General features: G+C 66.3%; 2 protein-coding genes across 2 annotated transcripts; one reads left to right on the forward strand and one right to left on the reverse strand.

Annotated features, from left to right (window-relative positions):
- Window positions 1–195: 195 nt before the first annotated feature.
- Window positions 196–10,276, forward strand: MAF1 (MAF1 negative regulator of RNA polymerase III). The gene is made up of 8 exons (XM_087731078.1): window positions 196–539; window positions 3,238–3,376; window positions 4,877–5,005; window positions 5,849–6,014; window positions 6,653–6,774; window positions 7,326–7,445; window positions 7,978–8,097; window positions 8,337–10,276. The coding sequence occupies exons 2-8, from the start codon at window positions 3,294–3,296 to the stop codon at window positions 8,356–8,358; spliced, it is 762 nt and encodes a 253-aa protein (XP_087587204.1). The 5' UTR covers window positions 196–539; window positions 3,238–3,293; the 3' UTR covers window positions 8,359–10,276.
- A 706-nt stretch (window positions 10,277–10,982) lies between these two features.
- LOC148057171 (NFX1-type zinc finger-containing protein 1-like) lies at window positions 10,983–13,065 on the reverse strand. The gene is made up of 2 exons (XM_087733972.1): window positions 12,569–13,065; window positions 10,983–12,465 (listed from the first exon to the last, which is right to left on the reverse strand). Exon 2 carries the CDS (start codon window positions 12,394–12,396, stop codon window positions 11,491–11,493), a length of 906 nt encoding a protein of 301 aa, XP_087590098.1. The 5' UTR covers window positions 12,397–12,465; window positions 12,569–13,065; the 3' UTR covers window positions 10,983–11,490.
- Between the last annotated feature and the right edge of the window lie 3,318 nt (window positions 13,066–16,383).

Consider the following 16,383-nt stretch of genomic DNA (forward strand, 5'->3'; position numbering starts at 1 on the left):
GCACCCCCCTGCCGTGATTGACAGCCGCTCCCCCCGTCTTTGTCCCCGGCAGCCAATCAGAACCCCGAGCGCTCCGGCCCGTGGGAGGGGCCTCGGTTCTTTCCCCGCGGAGGGCGGGCGCGCTGCCCTGACTGACGTCCCCCTCAGCCAACGGGAGGGGAGGACGGCGGAGATCGCCACGGCCGCCCGCCAATAGGGAGGAGCGGGCTGTCAGCCGCCGCTCGGGACGGACGGGCCGCGGGTGGGGCCTCGCCGCTTGTTGTCGTCCGGTGCCCGAGGAGGGGGTCGGCCGCTCGCTCGCCCGCTCGCCCCAGGGGACGCCCAGGTCTCGCTCAGCCGCTCGCTCCGTCCCGAGCAGTCGGGGACTATGTCGAGGTGGGCGGAGGCCCGGTGGGCCGGCGCCAGACGGCGGACGGCGGCCGAGGCACACGCGCCCTCCTCGAGCTTTCCCCGGAGACGCCTCCCTTTACAAACGCCCCGAGCTTGAAGGAGCTGTCACGGCGAGGCGGCCCCGCCGAGACCGAGAGCAGGAAACGCCGGTAAGCCCGCTTCCACCGCCGCCCTCTCTCACCCCCGTCGGCGGAGCCCCGGCGGACTACAGCTCCCGGCGTGCACCGCGGCCGGCGCGCCGGCGCCCGGGCGCTGCCGGGCCGCGCGGGGCATGCTGGGAGTCGTAGTCCGCAAGAGGCGGCCCCTCCCGCCGGGCCCTGTCACCTTCAGGGCCGCAGCGGGGGCCGCCGGCCGGGCCCGCCCGGGGGAGCCGCCTCCTGCCCGGTTCCCGGGAGGGCGGAGGGTCCCTGGGAAGGGGCTGCGCCGGCTGCGAGGCCTCCGGTGCCTCGGGGTTGCCCGCCGGGGCAGCCGGGCAGCGGCTGGGCCTCTCTCCGTCTTCCCGTTTGTTGTTGTTCCCCTCGAATCCCGCTCTTCCTCCTCCTCCCCCGGCCTCCCCCCAGGTAACGCAGGGGCTCCGGGGCCGGTCCCCCCCCGGGAGAGCCCTGGGCCGGGCCCCGCCGGCAATGGAAGGGGGTGGTCGCCTTCATCCCGAAGAGGCCACGGCCGATATTCGCAGTTTGCCTTGGCTCGCCTTAAATTCCCCAGCTTTTTCCTTTTTCCACGGCTCAGGTCGCCTGTCGCCTCGCCTAGGCGCTGCTTTTGCCGTTTTTTTACATGGGGTGGCTTTCTATGGGCCCTCCCGTGTGGTTCCCACTGGCACCGGGACACGCCGTGATCCCCCAAACCCTTTAGATTAAGTTGGTTTAAATTTAAAAATTAGCCGTCTGTAAAAATTAGCCCTTTTGGGATGTTCTCGGTCTTGTCCCCTTGGCGATGTTTGCCGGGGCGAGGAAGGAGACCGAGCCATGGTTTCGGAGCCAGGCGTGGCGTTGAACGGCATCGGCACTGTAACCGGCAAACCTCTCAGCCTGGTGTCCCTGCCCTTGCCCCCTGCCAGATGCCGAGAGACGGCTCCTTCCCTGCCTGCTGCCGGTGCCTCGTGGAGCGGGAAGGAGCCGTCTCTCGGCGCCGGTGGGTGTTGCCGTGCCAAAACGCGTCCGAACGCCCCATTTAACACCTTCTGACCGCAGCTTGGGTTGACGGTGCTTTTATTCCGCCGCCCAAGGCAGCGGCTCCGCCTGCACTGGGGGGTGAGAAAATCCATATCCCGTAAAATTCCCGCTCTGGGTGAAGCAATCCCAAGCTCGTTCCTTTCTCCTCTCGCTCACAGCCGAGAGAAAAAGCCTGCTGGCTGCAGAAAGACACGGTTTTCCCCGATGTGAAAGACTGACCTAGGCCAGGGGGTTGGCAGGCCAAATACCGGCGCTTTAACAAGCCGAAAAGAACCAGAGACCCGCACAAAATCGCGTCAGGGTGGTGGGAACTCGCTGTTCATCTGCGCCGGGGGAATTTCTTTCCCGCTTGGAGGGCTATCGATCGCAACCACAGCCAATATCTGATGGCGGATGGGGGTTGCGGGGCCATTTTCTGCTCTTTGGGGTGTGGGAACAGCTGCTTGCTGCTTTCCCCATCACAGGACAGGGGGGTTTGCCGGCACCATTCAGCTCGGGCTGTTCTGATCAGCGGCTCGGGGTTGTGGTGTAAATGCTGAAGCCGCCTCGTAGAGATGGCGTTTGCTTTAGCATCACTTTGACTCACACATGATCTGGTTTGGTCGCATCGGGTAGTGTCGCGGTAAGAGTATCCCTGGCCCTGCCACGGTGTTGGTGTCGCGGTCACGCAGCGGTGGCGCGGTCACGCCTGCGCTCCTGAAACCGAAGGGATTTCGTTCCTTCTCCAACCCCGTCGTGGTGCCCAGGACAGGGGTGGGGATGAATCTTCCCCAGGAGGCCTGGAGGGGGCCGCCGCTTCCCGAGAACCCTGGCACCGCTTCCCGAGAACCCTGGCACCGCTTCCCGAGAACCCTGGCACCGCTTCCCGGGAACCCTGGCACTGCTTCCCCGCCTGTTTACAGCTTCTCCTGTTACAGTCCCGGAGAGGCCACGAGCTGGGGAGGGAGCCCTGTCCCTCCAGGGCGACGCTGCCCCGCATGGAAATAGTTGCTGAAGGCTGCCGTCCTCCCCGCAGCTGGAAGGAACGTTAACCAGTTAACCAGTCCCGGCGTTGGTTTTGCTCTTGGCCAAGGGTCCTGACAGACCATGGAGGAGCGGCTGCCGCAGCCGCCCCGGTCCCGCCGTCAGAGACCACCCTGGGGCTTGGCTGTTTCGCCCCCAGCCCACGGCAGAGCAGGTGCCGCGCGCTCGTCCCCGGCTCTGAGGGAGAGCAGTCTGGCCAAAAAAGGCCGGTGACCTTCAAAAGTGAGGAGGGGAGCTTGGGAACTCCCTGGCAGAGCACGCGGCCAAAGCCTTGGCAAAGCTGGCGGAGGTGATGCGGGCACGACCCCTGGCACACGGTGGGCGCCGCGAGTGCCGCGGGTGAGCTCGCTCTTACTTGCGTAGCCAAAGTGACGCGGTGGCACGTGGGATGGGATCGGACGGGAGGCGCGGGAGCCGATCTGGGGCCGTCGTCGCGCTTTTTCCCCCTGCCCAGAAGAGCTGTCGGCTTCCTGACGTTCCCACTGCCCTGCCTCTGCGCTGCGTTCTGGGCACAGAATCGTTTAGGTTGGGAAAGACCCTAAAGATCATCAAGTCCGAGGTCCTGATGGGGCTGGCCAAACTGCAGCTCTGCTGTGCATCGTGCGACCTCGGGCTTCTCCTCCCCCGGCTGCGAGGATCTCTTTCTTCGCAGGATACGCACACTTTGCAGCAGCTGTTGCACAGGGAATCGCTCCAGAAGCCGAGACAATGAAGCTGTTGGAGAACTCAAGTTTTGAAGCAATAAACTCCCAGCTGACGGTGGAGACGGGAGATGCTCACATCATCGGCAGGTGAGTGCTGGCCTGTCGGGGAAGCGGGGCTGCTTTCCCTCGCTTTTCCTGAGAACAGCCTCAGAAGGCACGGCAGTCCGGCAGCATCAGCAGCCCGTCCCCGATCCTGCCGGAGCGGAGGGGAGATCGCTGCTGACTCATAGAATCACAGGATGGTTTGGGATGGAAGGGACCTTCAAAGCCCATCCCCCCCAACCCCTGCCATGGGCAGGGACATCTTCACCCAGAGCAGGGTGCTCACAGCCCCGTCCAGCCTGGCCTTGAATGTGTCCAGGGATGGGGCATCTCCCACCGCTCTGGGCAACCTGGGCCAGTGTTTCACCAGCCTCAGTGTAAAAGATTTGTTCCTTAGATCCAGTCTGCATCTCCCCTCTGTCAGTTTAAAACCATCCCCCCTTGTCCTGTCGCTGCAGGCCCTGCTAAAAAGCCTGTCCCCACCTTTCTTACCAGCCCCCGTTAACCACTGCGAGGCCGCAATCAGCTCTGCCCGCAGCCTCCTCCTCTCCAGGCTGCACACCCCCAGCTCTCAGCCTGTCCCCACAGCAGAGGGGTTCCAGCCCTCAGATCATTTTGGTGGCCTCCTCTGGCCCCGCTCCAACAGCCCCATGTCCTTCCCGTGCTGAGGACCCCCGAGCTGGACGCGGGGCTCCAGGGGGGTCTCAGGACATCGGAGCAGAGGGGCAGAATCCCCCCCTCGCCCCGCTGCCCACGCTGCGGGGGATGCAGCCCAGCAGACACTTGGCTTTCTGGGCTGCCAGTGCACGTTGCCGGCTCGTGCCCTGTTTGTCCTCCACAATTGTTCTTCTGTTGGAGCTGGGCACAGGGACCTACCAGTCGCTTGGAAAAGCTTTTCACGTACCCCTGACAGGCTCCTTCTGGCCACGCTGCGTGCATCGACACTCAGGAGCTGGCAGCTGTCTCGGCTCGGGGCGGCAGCGGGAGCTCCTTCTGCTGGGCCGGCTGCGAGGGAGTTGGTCCTTCGCCAGCTGCGGACCTATTTTTGGTCCTGGCCGAAGGGATCCTTTTTGGGCTTACCGCTGGCATCGGTTTGGCTGGCTGCTGTGCTGCGGACAGGGCACCACAGCGGTGAGGCATGCTTTTTGCCTCTCTTTTCTGGGCTTCCCGTGCTAGCAGCGAGGTAGGCTGCACAGGGGAGCTTGTTGGGATGGCTCTGATGTCCCTGGAAGAGCATCAGCTCAGCCAGCCTCTTCTGTGCCTCCCTGGGGTAAACGTCTCTGTCTCCATGCACGCATACATACATACGTGTAAGTAAATGCGTTTGTGGCAGCCCTGCTTGCCTTGCGCAGAGCTAAGACCAGACGCTGTGGGGAAGGTCGCTTCTGGGGGCTGGAGATCCTTTGGTTGTGCTGCTGCCTCGTCTGAGTCCCTGCCGCCGTGGCGTCCCTGGGCCAGCACCTTCGCGATGCTGCTGGCCGGGTCGTGGCACTGCTGGGCTGGTGGCGGGGCTGGCCTCACACCCGGTGCTGTCTGTGTCCCCAGGATCGAGAGCTACTCATGCAAGATGGCTGGCGATGACAAGCACATGTTCAAGCAGTTCTGCCAGGAGGGCCAGCCGCACGTCCTGGAGGCCCTGTCGCCTCCTCAGACCACGGGGATCAGCCCCAGCAGGTACCACGGGCTGGGGGTGGCTGTCTGCTGTGCTCCACACCACAGGCAGCGGCACGTCTGTGGGTGGGGGGTCGGGATTTGTGGAGGGAATGACCCTTCATCGGTGGGTAGCCTCATTTCTGTGGCCCTGGGCTGGCTGCTTTGCTTGTTCATAGAATCATTGAGGTTGGAAAAGACCTTTAAGATCATTGAGTCCAACCGTTCACGCAGCACTGCCAAGGCCACCACTAAACCATGGCCCTCAGCACCACATCTCCCCGGCTGTTAAATCCCTCCAGGGACGGGGACTCAGCCCCTGCCCCGGGCAGCCTGGGCCAGGGCCTGACAGCCCTTTCGGGGAAGAAGTTTTCCCTAATACCCAACCCAACCCTGCCCTGGCGCAGCTTGAGGCCGTTCCCTCTCGTCCCATCGCTTGTTCCTGGGGAGAAGAGACCGACCCCCCCGGCTCCAGCCTCCTTTCAGGCAGTTGCAGAGAGCGATGAGGGCTCCCCTCAGCCTCCTCTTCTCCAGGCTGAGCCCCCCCAGCTCCCCCAGCCGCTCCTCCCCAGCCTTGGGCTCCAGCCCCTGCCCCAGCCTCGCTGCCCTGCTCTGGCCACGCTCCAGCCCCTCCATGGCCGCCTTGGGGTGAGGGGCCCAGCGCTGAGCACAGCATTCGAGGGGCGGCCTCCCCAGTGCCCAGCACAGGGGGACGATCCCTGCCCTGCTCCTGCTGGCCACACTGTTCCTGACACAAGCCAGGATGCCGTTGGCCCTCTTGGCCAACTGGGCACACTGCTGGCTCATGTTCAGTGTTGGCCCAGGCCGTGCCGGTGACACTGCTAATGCTGCTGTTCTGCCTCTCAGGCTCAGTAAAAGTCAGAGCGGCGATGAGGAGGGACCCCTGAGCGACAAGTGCAGCCGCAAGACCCTCTTCTACCTGATAGCAACGCTCAACGAGTCCTTCCGCCCGGACTACGACTTCAGCGCTGCCAAGAGCCACGAGTTCAGCCGGGAGCCGAGCCTCAACTGGGTATGTGAGCAAAGCGCCCTGAGGCAGGGCCAGTCCTGCGCCCCTGCTCGGGAGCCCTGCCGTGCTGCTTGCTTCTCTCCTCGAAGAGAAGGCAGCATGGATCTGGTGGGGGAGTGTCCGCTTCTCAGGGGAGCACCACAGCGCTGCCGTGATCCCGGGTAACCATTCCCGGGGCATGCCTCGCTCCCTCCTCCCGCAGTGTCAGCCCTCGGATGAGGCAGTCCTCGTCCTGCCCAGGAAGAGGTTTGTGGGGTGTCTTTTCTGACGGCTGTCCCGGGGTGTTTTCCTTCAGCAGCAGCCGCCTTGCTCTTCGCTCTTCTTTGGGAATGGCCTCTCCTGAGCAGGGTTTTCCATGCCAGCCTTGGTTAGGCCGCTCTTTCCCGGGGCAGGTATTTGGAGGAAGGAGGGGTGAGGGAAGCGTCGGTGGCTTGAGTCCATCCTGCAGAGGACTTCCCGGTCTGCAGCACCTGGCTGTCTTGCTTCTTCCCCTCTGCGGTCATTGCCAGGCTCCGGCGTCTCCTCTCGATGGAGGAGGGACGGGGAGGATGAGCCGCAGGGAGCGTGGGAGGGAGGTGGTGGGCAGGAGGGCTGGCAGCGGCTGCTCTGCGCCTCTCACGGGCCCTGCTCCGTCTCTCTAGGTGGTGAACGCCGTCAACTGCAGCCTCTTCTCTGCCGTTCGGGAAGATTTCAACGCCCTGAAGCCACACCTGTGGGATGCTGTCGACGAGGAGATCTGTCTTTCGGAGTGTGACATCTACAGGTAACAGGGCAAGCGCTCACCCCTGGGCCTGGATCCTGGCCCCTTTTGTGCACGCTATGGCCTGTAGAGAAACGGTTATTTTTCAATAAAAGGTTACGTTTTGGCGTGCTCGCCTGTGTGCGTGTGAGGACTTCCCGCTGGAGCGGGACAGGGTGTCTCCTCACCGGAGTCCGCTGGCTCCCGGCTCCCTGCCCGCGGAGGGGGAACTGCTGCTGCCCTCCCCTCCCACGCAGTACTTCCACGCCCTGGAAATCTGCGCCCCAGGCAGCCGCTGTGCTGGCTGGCTCTCGCCCTCCTTCCAAAGCCGGCCCCGGGGCCACGGGGTGGTTCCTGCCGCCCACGCAGGCTGGCCGACGAGTCCGACCAGCCCTGTGCTGCCTTGCCCTGAGGACACCGACGCACTGCTGCCTGCTCTCTGCCCGCCGAGGCGGCTCCGAGCTCACCCGGTCTCCCCCTTTCCTTCCTCCAACGTGCAGCTGGGGCAAAAACAGGGTTGGCGCTGGGAGCAGAGTCCGGCATGGTGTTTCTCACGCCTCCGCTTGCTGTTGCAGCTACAACCCCGACCTGGATTCGGACCCCTTTGGAGAGGACGGCAGCCTCTGGTCCTTCAACTACTTCTTTTACAACAAAAGGCTGAAGAGGATTGTCTTTTTTACGTGTCGTTCCATCAGGTCAGGCCGCATGACATCTCAGAAGTCACCCTAAAAAAGAAATGCCTTGCCTGCTCGCAAGCCGCGGCCCTGCAGGGGAGGCACCTTTGGCCCCCGCTGGCCCCAGAGCTGGGCACGGTGGAGAAGTGCTCGGGAGCTGCCCTCCTGGCGCTGCCCCGGCGCCATTGCCAGCACGCCAGGTTGGCCAGGGGGAGTGGAGCTCAACCAGAGCCCGGTTCCCTCCGTCTTCCCAAGACACGCATCACCAAAGGCCAAGCCAAAGGGAGCCGTGCTCCCCGGGGAAGGGCTGGCCCTTCACCTGGCACCAGGCTGCTGCTCGCGGGCACGGAGGGGCACAACGGGGGGCAGTAACCCCTTGGGGGGCACCGCCCGCGGCCAGCCCCTCCTTCCCAGGGGCTCGATTTGGAGGCAGAGGAGGCTCTCGGCAGGGACCTAAGCCCACTGGAGAGGGGAGCGGGATCTCCCCTGCAGCCACACCCTCGCGGAGGGCTGCCGGCTGGGCGCTTACGTTGTGCTGCCCTTCTTCCTCCAGCGGGTACGCGTACACGCGCTCGGAAGCTGGCAATGAGCTGGACATGGATCTTGGTGAAGAGGACGCGGAGGAGAACAGGGATGCCGGCGACACCGAGAGCGGCAGCATCGAGGAGGACAGGTGGGTGAGCCGGGCGCTGCGCCTGGCCCGGCGTGCCGGCCACGGGCTCCCGCTCCGAGGGCAGAGGGGCTTCAGCTCCCGTGGGCATGGGGGGCCGAGGGCCCCGTCCTGCTGCGCCTGGAGTTTCCGCTCTGCTGCCTGGGGCGCGATGCTGCTCCCGACGTGCCCCCCGCTCCCGCTCTGCCTCCTCCCGCCTTGGTGCGGCTGCAGAGCAGTAACGCCCATGTGCTTGGTTACAGGTTGCAAGTTATTTGCATGTGAGTTTCCAGAACGGCTCCGAGGTGCCTGGCAGCCCTGCCGACCCTCCCTTCGGCCTGCGTCTCGCGGACGAGGCAGCCTCGCGCTCCCAAACTGCCCCTGCCCAGCAGCTGCGGCATCGCCCTGCCCGACACATACACTGGAGTACCCCAGGCATCTTGGAGCACGACGGACTGAAAGCGGCTGCGGCCTCCTGGCTGAAGACACGTCCTCTCGCGCTGGTGCTGCCGGCCAACCTCCCCTTTCCCCTCGCCCGTGGCCGTTGGGGCGCGGGCCGGGGCCTGCCGGACAGCTGTGTGGGAGCTCCGAGAAGCTTTGCTGCACTTTATCGCTGATCTCGTTGGCTGCACTGACCTGCAAACTCCTCGTGGCGCTGAAGCCAGGCTGGATTTCCCTCGAGCACTTTTCTGTACTGGTTGTGACCCAGCAAATGCCGTCCGTCCACAGCACCAGCAGCAGCGGAGGGAGGGATGCCTCTGCCCGGCCTCCCCCGGCCGCAGCGTTGTTGAACTCCCCACGAACTGTCCTCAGCTCCTTCCCCAGAGAAGAGTCCGTTTGTTTCAATGAGGTTTGCTTTGCTCTTGCCCTCCCACAGTGATTTTCTCTGGTGTTTTGGTTTTGTTGATTGTTTTTTTTAATCTTTGCTGGGTGGTACCCGCGTCCTGCACTGGTGCTGTGCAGAGGGGTCCCACCCGCCGGTGAACGCCGGACCGGGCGCCTCAGCCCGCACCTCCTGTGGTTTTGTATAGGTTTTTTTTAAAACCACGGCTGACTTCTGGCAGTCTGGAGGCTGGAGCAGGGTCGGAGCACGGCGGTGCCGCAGCCACAGTGCCGGGGCCCGGCTCAGCCCTTGCCAGGGGCTGCGGCGCCTGTTTTTGCGTTGGGGGTGAGCTCGGCCTGTGGTGGGAGCGGGGTGCTGCCGCTCCCACCCGCGCTTTGGTTCAACCGCGTCTCCCCCCGTTCTCTCCATCCCCCTCGCCCAGCCGCTGCGGGGGCGAGCCCCCATCTGTGCCCCAGCGCCCGGAGTCTGGGGGCCGAGTGCCCCCGCTCCGTATTTCGGCAGGTGCCCGGTGAGGGCAGGGAGAGCTCAGCTGAGCGCGCACAAATGAGGGGCAGCGGCTGCTGCAGCATCCGAGCTGCCTCAAAAGGCCTCCCGCCCCCCGAGCGGAGCCGGCGTGGGGCAGCCCCCTTGCCAGGGGTCCTCGCCCCTGCGCAGCCCCTGCCCCTCCGTCTGGGGCTGTCTTGGGGGGTCTCCCTCTTCCCTCCCGCTGGGGGCTGAGCGGCTTTCGGAAGAGGCTGGGTGGGGAGGTGGAGTGGATGCCCCAAGGCCGGAGCCTCCCGTCACTGGGGGGCTTCCCCGGGGGGCTTCCCCACGCCCCTGGCCTGTCCTGGGCTTGGCGGGAGGCGAGAGGCTGCAGGTGATTTGCAGACACAGCTCCAGCCTCCGGCCGGGCAAGGCAGGGCCTCGGCGCGTGGAGGGAAGGCAGACAGACAGACAGACAGACCGACCCCCCCCTCCTTCCCCCGGGGCCGAGCACACAGAGGTGGGCACCGGCAGCAGCGTGGTGTTGCCGACGGCGGCTCTCCCCAGCTCCTCTCCCTTGCTGTAGCTCTTCAGAAGCTTGTTTTTAAGCCGGAGTTTGTTTCCTCGTTGCTCTTCAGGATGGATGTGAGCCCCGGCCCCTGCTGCCACCCAAGGAGGGTATTCCCTTCAGCTCCCATTGCGCTGCCCCCTTTTCCCACCCTAGCTCACAGGACCGGGATGGAGCAGGATTTGGCCCGGTCCCGTCTCTTCCATCGTTCGCCCCTTTACTAGTGCGCTGCCGTGGCTGCCTGCCCCCTTTGAGCCCTGTCAGGGAACTTGGACTTCACAGCATAGCAATGTATCGTTACACCAATAAAGTTTTCCTGTGATTCGCCACCCCTTCCTTCAGGGACACCGCACCAGGGGAGCCCGTCCCGCCGCAGCCGCGGTGGGTGGCACGGGGGCTGTGGGAGGTCCCACGGCGGGGCCTCGATCCTGCCGGGACCCCCCCTCCGCCCTGGGTCCCCGCTGCCACCACAGCTTCTGGCCGTGCCGGTGCTTCTGCCGGGTGCCGCCTGCTCGCCCTCCTGCATTTAATGAACAGGCTCCGTGTTCCTTCGTTAACACAAGTATTAAATAGCGCCGGCCGCGCTCGCGGCAGCAGAGCTCTCCCCAGGAGAGCAACGGTGCTGTCGTGGTTGAACCCCAGCCGGCAACTCGGCACCACGCAGCCGCTCGCTCGCTCCCCCTTCCCCGGCGGGATGCGGAGAGAATCGGAAGGGTAAAAGTGAGAAAACTCACGGGTTGAGATAAGAACGGTTTAATAATTGAAATAAAGTAAAATAGCAGTAGTAGTACTCGTAGCAGTAGTAGTAGTAATAATAGTACTGCTACTACTAATAATCTCCAAAGCAAGCGATGCACGAGGCACTCGGAGCTTTGGTCAGGCCTTAGTTCCTCAGCGAAGCAGCGCAGCAAGGCAGGGGTTAAAGGGGGGTGCAGGGGGCAGCGGGGTCCCCGGTTCTGCCGCCGCATCCAGCCAAACCCCAGCAAGGCCGAACCTGTCTGGGGTCGGGATGGATGCCTGGTCCCTCCCTACGGCATCGCCCGTGCCGGTGCCGTGTCGGCACCTCCGCTCCGCCAAAGGGAATACAAAAAATCCCCAAGGCCAGGGGCAGCGCTGCTGGCAGGGGACCGCGGAGCAGCAGCCGGCACGATCCAGCCCTGCGCCACCGCCGGCTGCAGGGACGCCCGTACCGTGGGCTCTGCCGGCCACTCTCCTGGCAGGCAGCAGGCAGCTGCAGCTGGGTGCCGGCAGGCTAGTTGCATGGCAAGACCCTCGCCGCCACCTTGCCGCAGTTGCCCCCGCAGGTGAGGGGCCGCGGGCAGGGCTCCCGGCAGGACCAGCACTCGGCTGGCACGTGGCACGGCAGGCGCTGCCGATAGCCGCAGCGCGGCAGGACCTGCTCCACCTTCTTGAGGCAGGGGCCGCGCTCCTCCTCCCCGCAGAGCTTGGGGCAGGGGTGGCCGCGCTAGCGGGGCAGCCAGGCGCAGGGCAGGCGGCAGCGCGCCTGCTGGTGCTCGCGGTGGCGTGGGTGACGGTGGTGCGGTTAGGGGTGGCCGCGGGGCAGCGGCATCTGGCACTGGCACGTGCAGACTCTCTCGGGGCTTTTCCTGAAGTCAGAGGCATCCCGCACCGTCACCATCGCCTCGGGGTGGTTTTGGCAGGTCAGCACCAGCTCGTTCCCCACCAAGCCCTTTGTCTTCAGGGTGGCCAGGATCTTGGCCCAGAGCTGGCCGCTGGTGGCCTGTGCGATGCCCTCCAGGTTGCCGATGCAGTAGAAGCCCTTTCTGGCGCAGGAGAAAGCCACGCAGATGCGGTGCTGATCCCCAAGGAAGCTGTTCCTCCCCTCCAGCTTGCTCCGCACCAGCGAGAGCAGGACGATGTCGCTCTCCTTCCCTTGGAAGTCATCCACGGTGCAGGTGGCCACCTTGGCCATGTTCCTCTTGGCCAGCAGCTGCCGGATGGTGGCCACCTGGCCGCTGTAGGGTGTCAGGATGGTGAGCTGCCCCGTGGCATAGCCCTGCTCCAGCAGGTACTCGCAGAGGCGCACCAGGAAGGCGGCCTCCGAGCGGTTGCTGTAGCTGCCGGTGTTGCCACTGAGGTCCTCGGCCCCCGCGTGGTGGATGAAGAAGACGCTGCTCTTGACGCCCTGCCTGGGGGGACACAGGGGTGTCAGGGGACCGGTCCCACCGTCATGCCCACCCTGCGGTGGTCTTCCCCCTACCTTGATGCTCTCGTAGCTGCTGACGGCTGGGTGGTCCCTCAGCGCCTTGTAGAAGATGGGGACGAGCAGCTGGGAGATCTCGGGGCGCATGCGGTGCTGCCGGGGACACAGTGGAGGCTCGAGCCGTGGCGGCAGCTCCCCCGGCGCGGGGCGGGTGGCGGTGCCCAAGTGGGGGGTCTGGCTCACCTGGCACAGCAGCTCCACGTGGGGGATCTCGTTGTTGACCATCCGCTGGAAGAGGGAGATGCCGAGGCCGTATTTCTTCTCCAGGGTGTAACTGGGCAGTTTGGGTGTCAGCTGCAAAGAGGGTTCAGCTCGCGAAGGTGTGCCGACGGGCACCGGGGCGTGGGGCCGGGGCACCGTACCTGACGGTGGTCCCCGATGAAGATGAGGGGCTCACAGGAGGCGGTGAGGCAGGTCAGGATGTGCGCCTCCAGGATCTCCGCGGCCTCTTCCACGATCACCGTCCGGGGCTGGACGCACTGCAGCAGCTCGCGGTACTTGGCCGCCCCTGGAGCCGGGGACGAGCCCGGTGAAGGAGCTGGCACCCCGGCAGAGTCCAGCCAGCACGCAGGGACCGTTGTGCCCCGTGGGACGTCCCCCAGTCCCTCCACCCTGGGCTCATCGCCTGCCTCCCGCAGCCCCTTTGGGGGCAGGCACTGGCTCCAGCACCACCAGCACCGGCAACCCCACCAGTGCCGGTACTGGCACCGGCTCCAGTGTTGGCGCCAACACTGGCACTGGAAGCAGCACCAGAAATTGCACTAGCACTAATACTGGCACCACCACTGGCACCACCACAGTAACTGGCCCCAGCCCCAGTGCGGTGGCCCTCTCACCCGCGGTCGTCATCCCAATGACGCGGCTCTGCCTGAGGATCCGCAGGTCCTCCTGGCGCTGGCGCTCGGCCAGCTGGGCCGCCATCCGCCTGTGCGCCTTCAGCCGCATCATCAGCACCGTCTTCATCTCCGCGCCGTAGGCGCCCACCCACCGCCTGCCACCGGCACGGGACAGGGTCACCACGGCGGGCAGCCCCAGGACACCGGCACGCAGGGACGGGGACCCCGCACTGGTGCCGCCCATGCCACGCGGCCAGCGTCTCCTCCCCGGGGACCCGCCGTGGGGGGGACGGGGCGATGAGACCTGTAGAGCCGCCACCGGTCGCCGAGCTGGAGCTGCCAGAGGTTCCTCAGTTGCCTGACCTCCTTGTTGGTCATGGCATCGCTGTCCTGCAGCTGGCGGGCCAACTGGGCCTCCAGCGGGCTGGGGATGGACAGATGGATGCAGCTGTCAGGACCCCCACCACTGGTGAGCCCCAGCGCGTCCCCGGGGTCCCGGCCGGCTGGAGGGTGCAGGGCCGTACCCCTCCTCCTCGGGGATGATGTAGGCAAACACCTGGATTTTTCTCCCCTCAGCCTCCGTGGGGTTGAAATCCTCCCCCTCCTCCTCCTCCTCCTCGTCCAGGTACTGCTCGTCCCTGTGCAGCTCCGAGCCCTCCTCCGCCCCGGGGTGCCCCCGGGGTCCCCCAGGCCCTTGTTCCACGCCTGGGGGCAGAGCCGCGGCAGCTGGCAGCGGCCCCGTGGTGGCACTGCACTGGGCATGGCTGGGAGGGGGACAGCCCGCATCCCGGGGACAGGGACAGCCCTCCTCCTCCCCTGTCCCCAGGGGAGCCCGACGCCTGCCCCCCACCCCTGCCTGGGGTCCCCGCGGCGCTCCCCCTCCTGCTGACCCTGCCGTGCCCGATGCAAGTCAGGGTGGGGGCTCCCCCTGTTCCCTCCCGTGAGCCCGGCTGGGGCCGAAAGCGGCAGCGAGGGTCACCTGCCGCGCGGTCCTGGCCTCGCCGCGGGCTCTCGCCGTTTGGCAGCGCCGGGGGCCTCACCTGCAGCCAATCTAGCATGTCCAGATACATGGGATCCTGGAGGGGAGGGCAGGGGGCTGAGCTCGGCCCCAGCCCCCCGGCCCCCCGGCAGCGCTGCGGCGGCCACCCACTCCTCCACCTCGAAGAGCACGTTGTCGTTCGTGATCACGACCCTCAGCTCGCCAGTTTTGAGGACGCCGCGGCAGAGCAGCCTCAGCACCTCCACGGAGAAGGCGATGCTCCTCTCCTGCTTCTCCAAGGTCCTCCGCGACTGGGGGGACCGAGAGCCGCTGGGGCGAGGCGAGAGTGGGACGCGCCAAGCCCCCGTGGCCAGGGAGCTGCCGGGCGCCCGCGGGGGAGAGGAGCCTGGCCCTGTACCCGCACGAGCTGCTGCTGGCTGCTGACCTCCAGCGCCCTTTGCCGGAGCAGCCGCAGTGAGCAGCCCATCACCTTCTTGCTTCGGCATTTTCCCCCGATGCGCAGCACTTTGGAGGGCTGCAACTGGAGGATGCCTGGGGGAGGACAGGGGCAGGCTGGCAGCCTGTGTGCCAGCCCCGTGGCCGTGCCCAACCCACCCACTGACCCCACGGCCATGCCCACCCTGCCCACTGACCCCACAGCCATGGCCACCCTGCCCACGGCCATCCCCACCCTGCCCACTGACCCCACGGCCATGCCCACCCTGCGCAATGACCCACAGCCATACCCAACCCTCCCACCGACCCCACGCCCATGCCCACCCTGCGCAATGACCCACAGCCATACCCAACCCTCCCACCGACCCCACGCCCATGCCCACCCTGCGCAATGACCCACAGCCATACCCAACCCTCCCACCGACCCCACAGCCATACCCAACCCTCCCACCGACCCCACGCCCATGCCCACCCTGCCCACTGACCCCACGGCCATCCCCACCCTCCCACCGACCCCACAGCCATACCCAACCCTCCCCCGACCGCCCTGCCAGCCCGTGGGCCGGTGCGTGCCGGTGCAGCGGCAGTGCTGCCCCGTGGGGAGCCCAGCTCCAGCCAGCTGGAGCGGGGTACGATGGGCGACAGCGAGGGCAGCCAGGAGCAGCACGCTGCTGGTGGGATGGGCACGCTGCTGGCTCAGCCCATGCCGGGCACGAGGGGTCTGCGGGGAGGGGATGGGGACTGGGGGCCGGGGCCGGGACCAGCACCTTCCATGAACTGGTCGAGGGCGCGGTCGGTGTAGCACAGCACCAGGAGGGGCGGCTGCTCCCCCGACGGCTCCGTGCCCTGGTTTCGCAGCAGCAGCTCCGTGATCTTGAGTCCGATGAAGGTTTTGCCTGGGAAGGAAGGCGCCGGCATGTGCTGGGGGCAGGGAGAGCCCCGCTCTGCCCCCAGGGACCCCCAGCGGGGCAGTGGGGGGGCAGCGCCGGGGTGCCGGTGCTGGCACCTACCTGTGCCGGGGGCGCCCCGGATGAGCACAGACTCCCTGCCCAGCACCTGCCGGATGGCTGCGAGCTGAGCCTCGTCCAAGTGGGGGAAAGTCTTTGGGGACCAGATCTGCAGGTCCTCCAGGCTCACGGCAGAGAGGCCCACCGCCGGCTCCTCTCCCTGAAAGTGAGAGCGGGGATGAGGCGCCTGCGGCATCGCGCCCCGGCGGGGCTCTGCCAGCTGCGGCCACGGTCAAGGGCAGCCGGAGTCTCCCTGGGGGGGTCCTGCGAGCCCCGCGCAGCCGGTGGGGTCCCCGCCACGACCCACCTTCTCCGTGCTGGCTGGCAGCAGCGGCGTGAGATTGAAGAGCTTGTTGGTGCCGAGGTGCGTGAGGCGGAGGACCTCGGGCATGCAGTGCACCAGGTAACGGCTGAAGGGCACGGCGGCCGAGTTCAGCTCCTTCAGCCCCTCCAGCACGTGCTGGTGCTCCTCGCAGGTCGAGGACTTCACCATGGTGAAGCTGGTTCTCCCCAGGTGGGTGAGGAGCTGCCGGTGGCAGGCGTCCTGGATGTGCAGCCAGACGCGGTCCCGGTGGGCCGCCCTCTGCCTCTGCACCCCGGCCACCACCGCGAAGAGGGTGTCACTGCCGTCCTTGGAGACGAGGCAGGCGAGGGAGCCGCTCTTCAGGCCCTTGGCGGCGGCCAGGCCAGTGCAGGGCGGGAAACGGGCCAGGCAAATGGGGCCGGCCAGCATGGCAGCCATGGTGTGGAGCTGCACCGCCCGGTAGAGGCTGAACACCGCCCTGTCGCTGTCGGGGCTGCCGAGGGAGAACGCCGCCGCGACGCCGTCCCGCAGCGGCTTGAGGAAATTCTCCCGCAGCGGTCAGAAGCGCAGGTCCAGGTAGGCTGCGGCACTCTCGTGCGCCCCGTGCCACGGGTTGGGGCGCAGGTGGCC

Source organism: Nipponia nippon, unplaced genomic scaffold (genome assembly GCF_047370975.1).
Source record: "Nipponia nippon isolate SJK-2023a ecotype South Korea unplaced genomic scaffold, ASM4737097v1 scaffold_1, whole genome shotgun sequence".
Lineage (NCBI taxonomy): Eukaryota > Metazoa > Chordata > Aves > Pelecaniformes > Threskiornithidae > Nipponia > Nipponia nippon.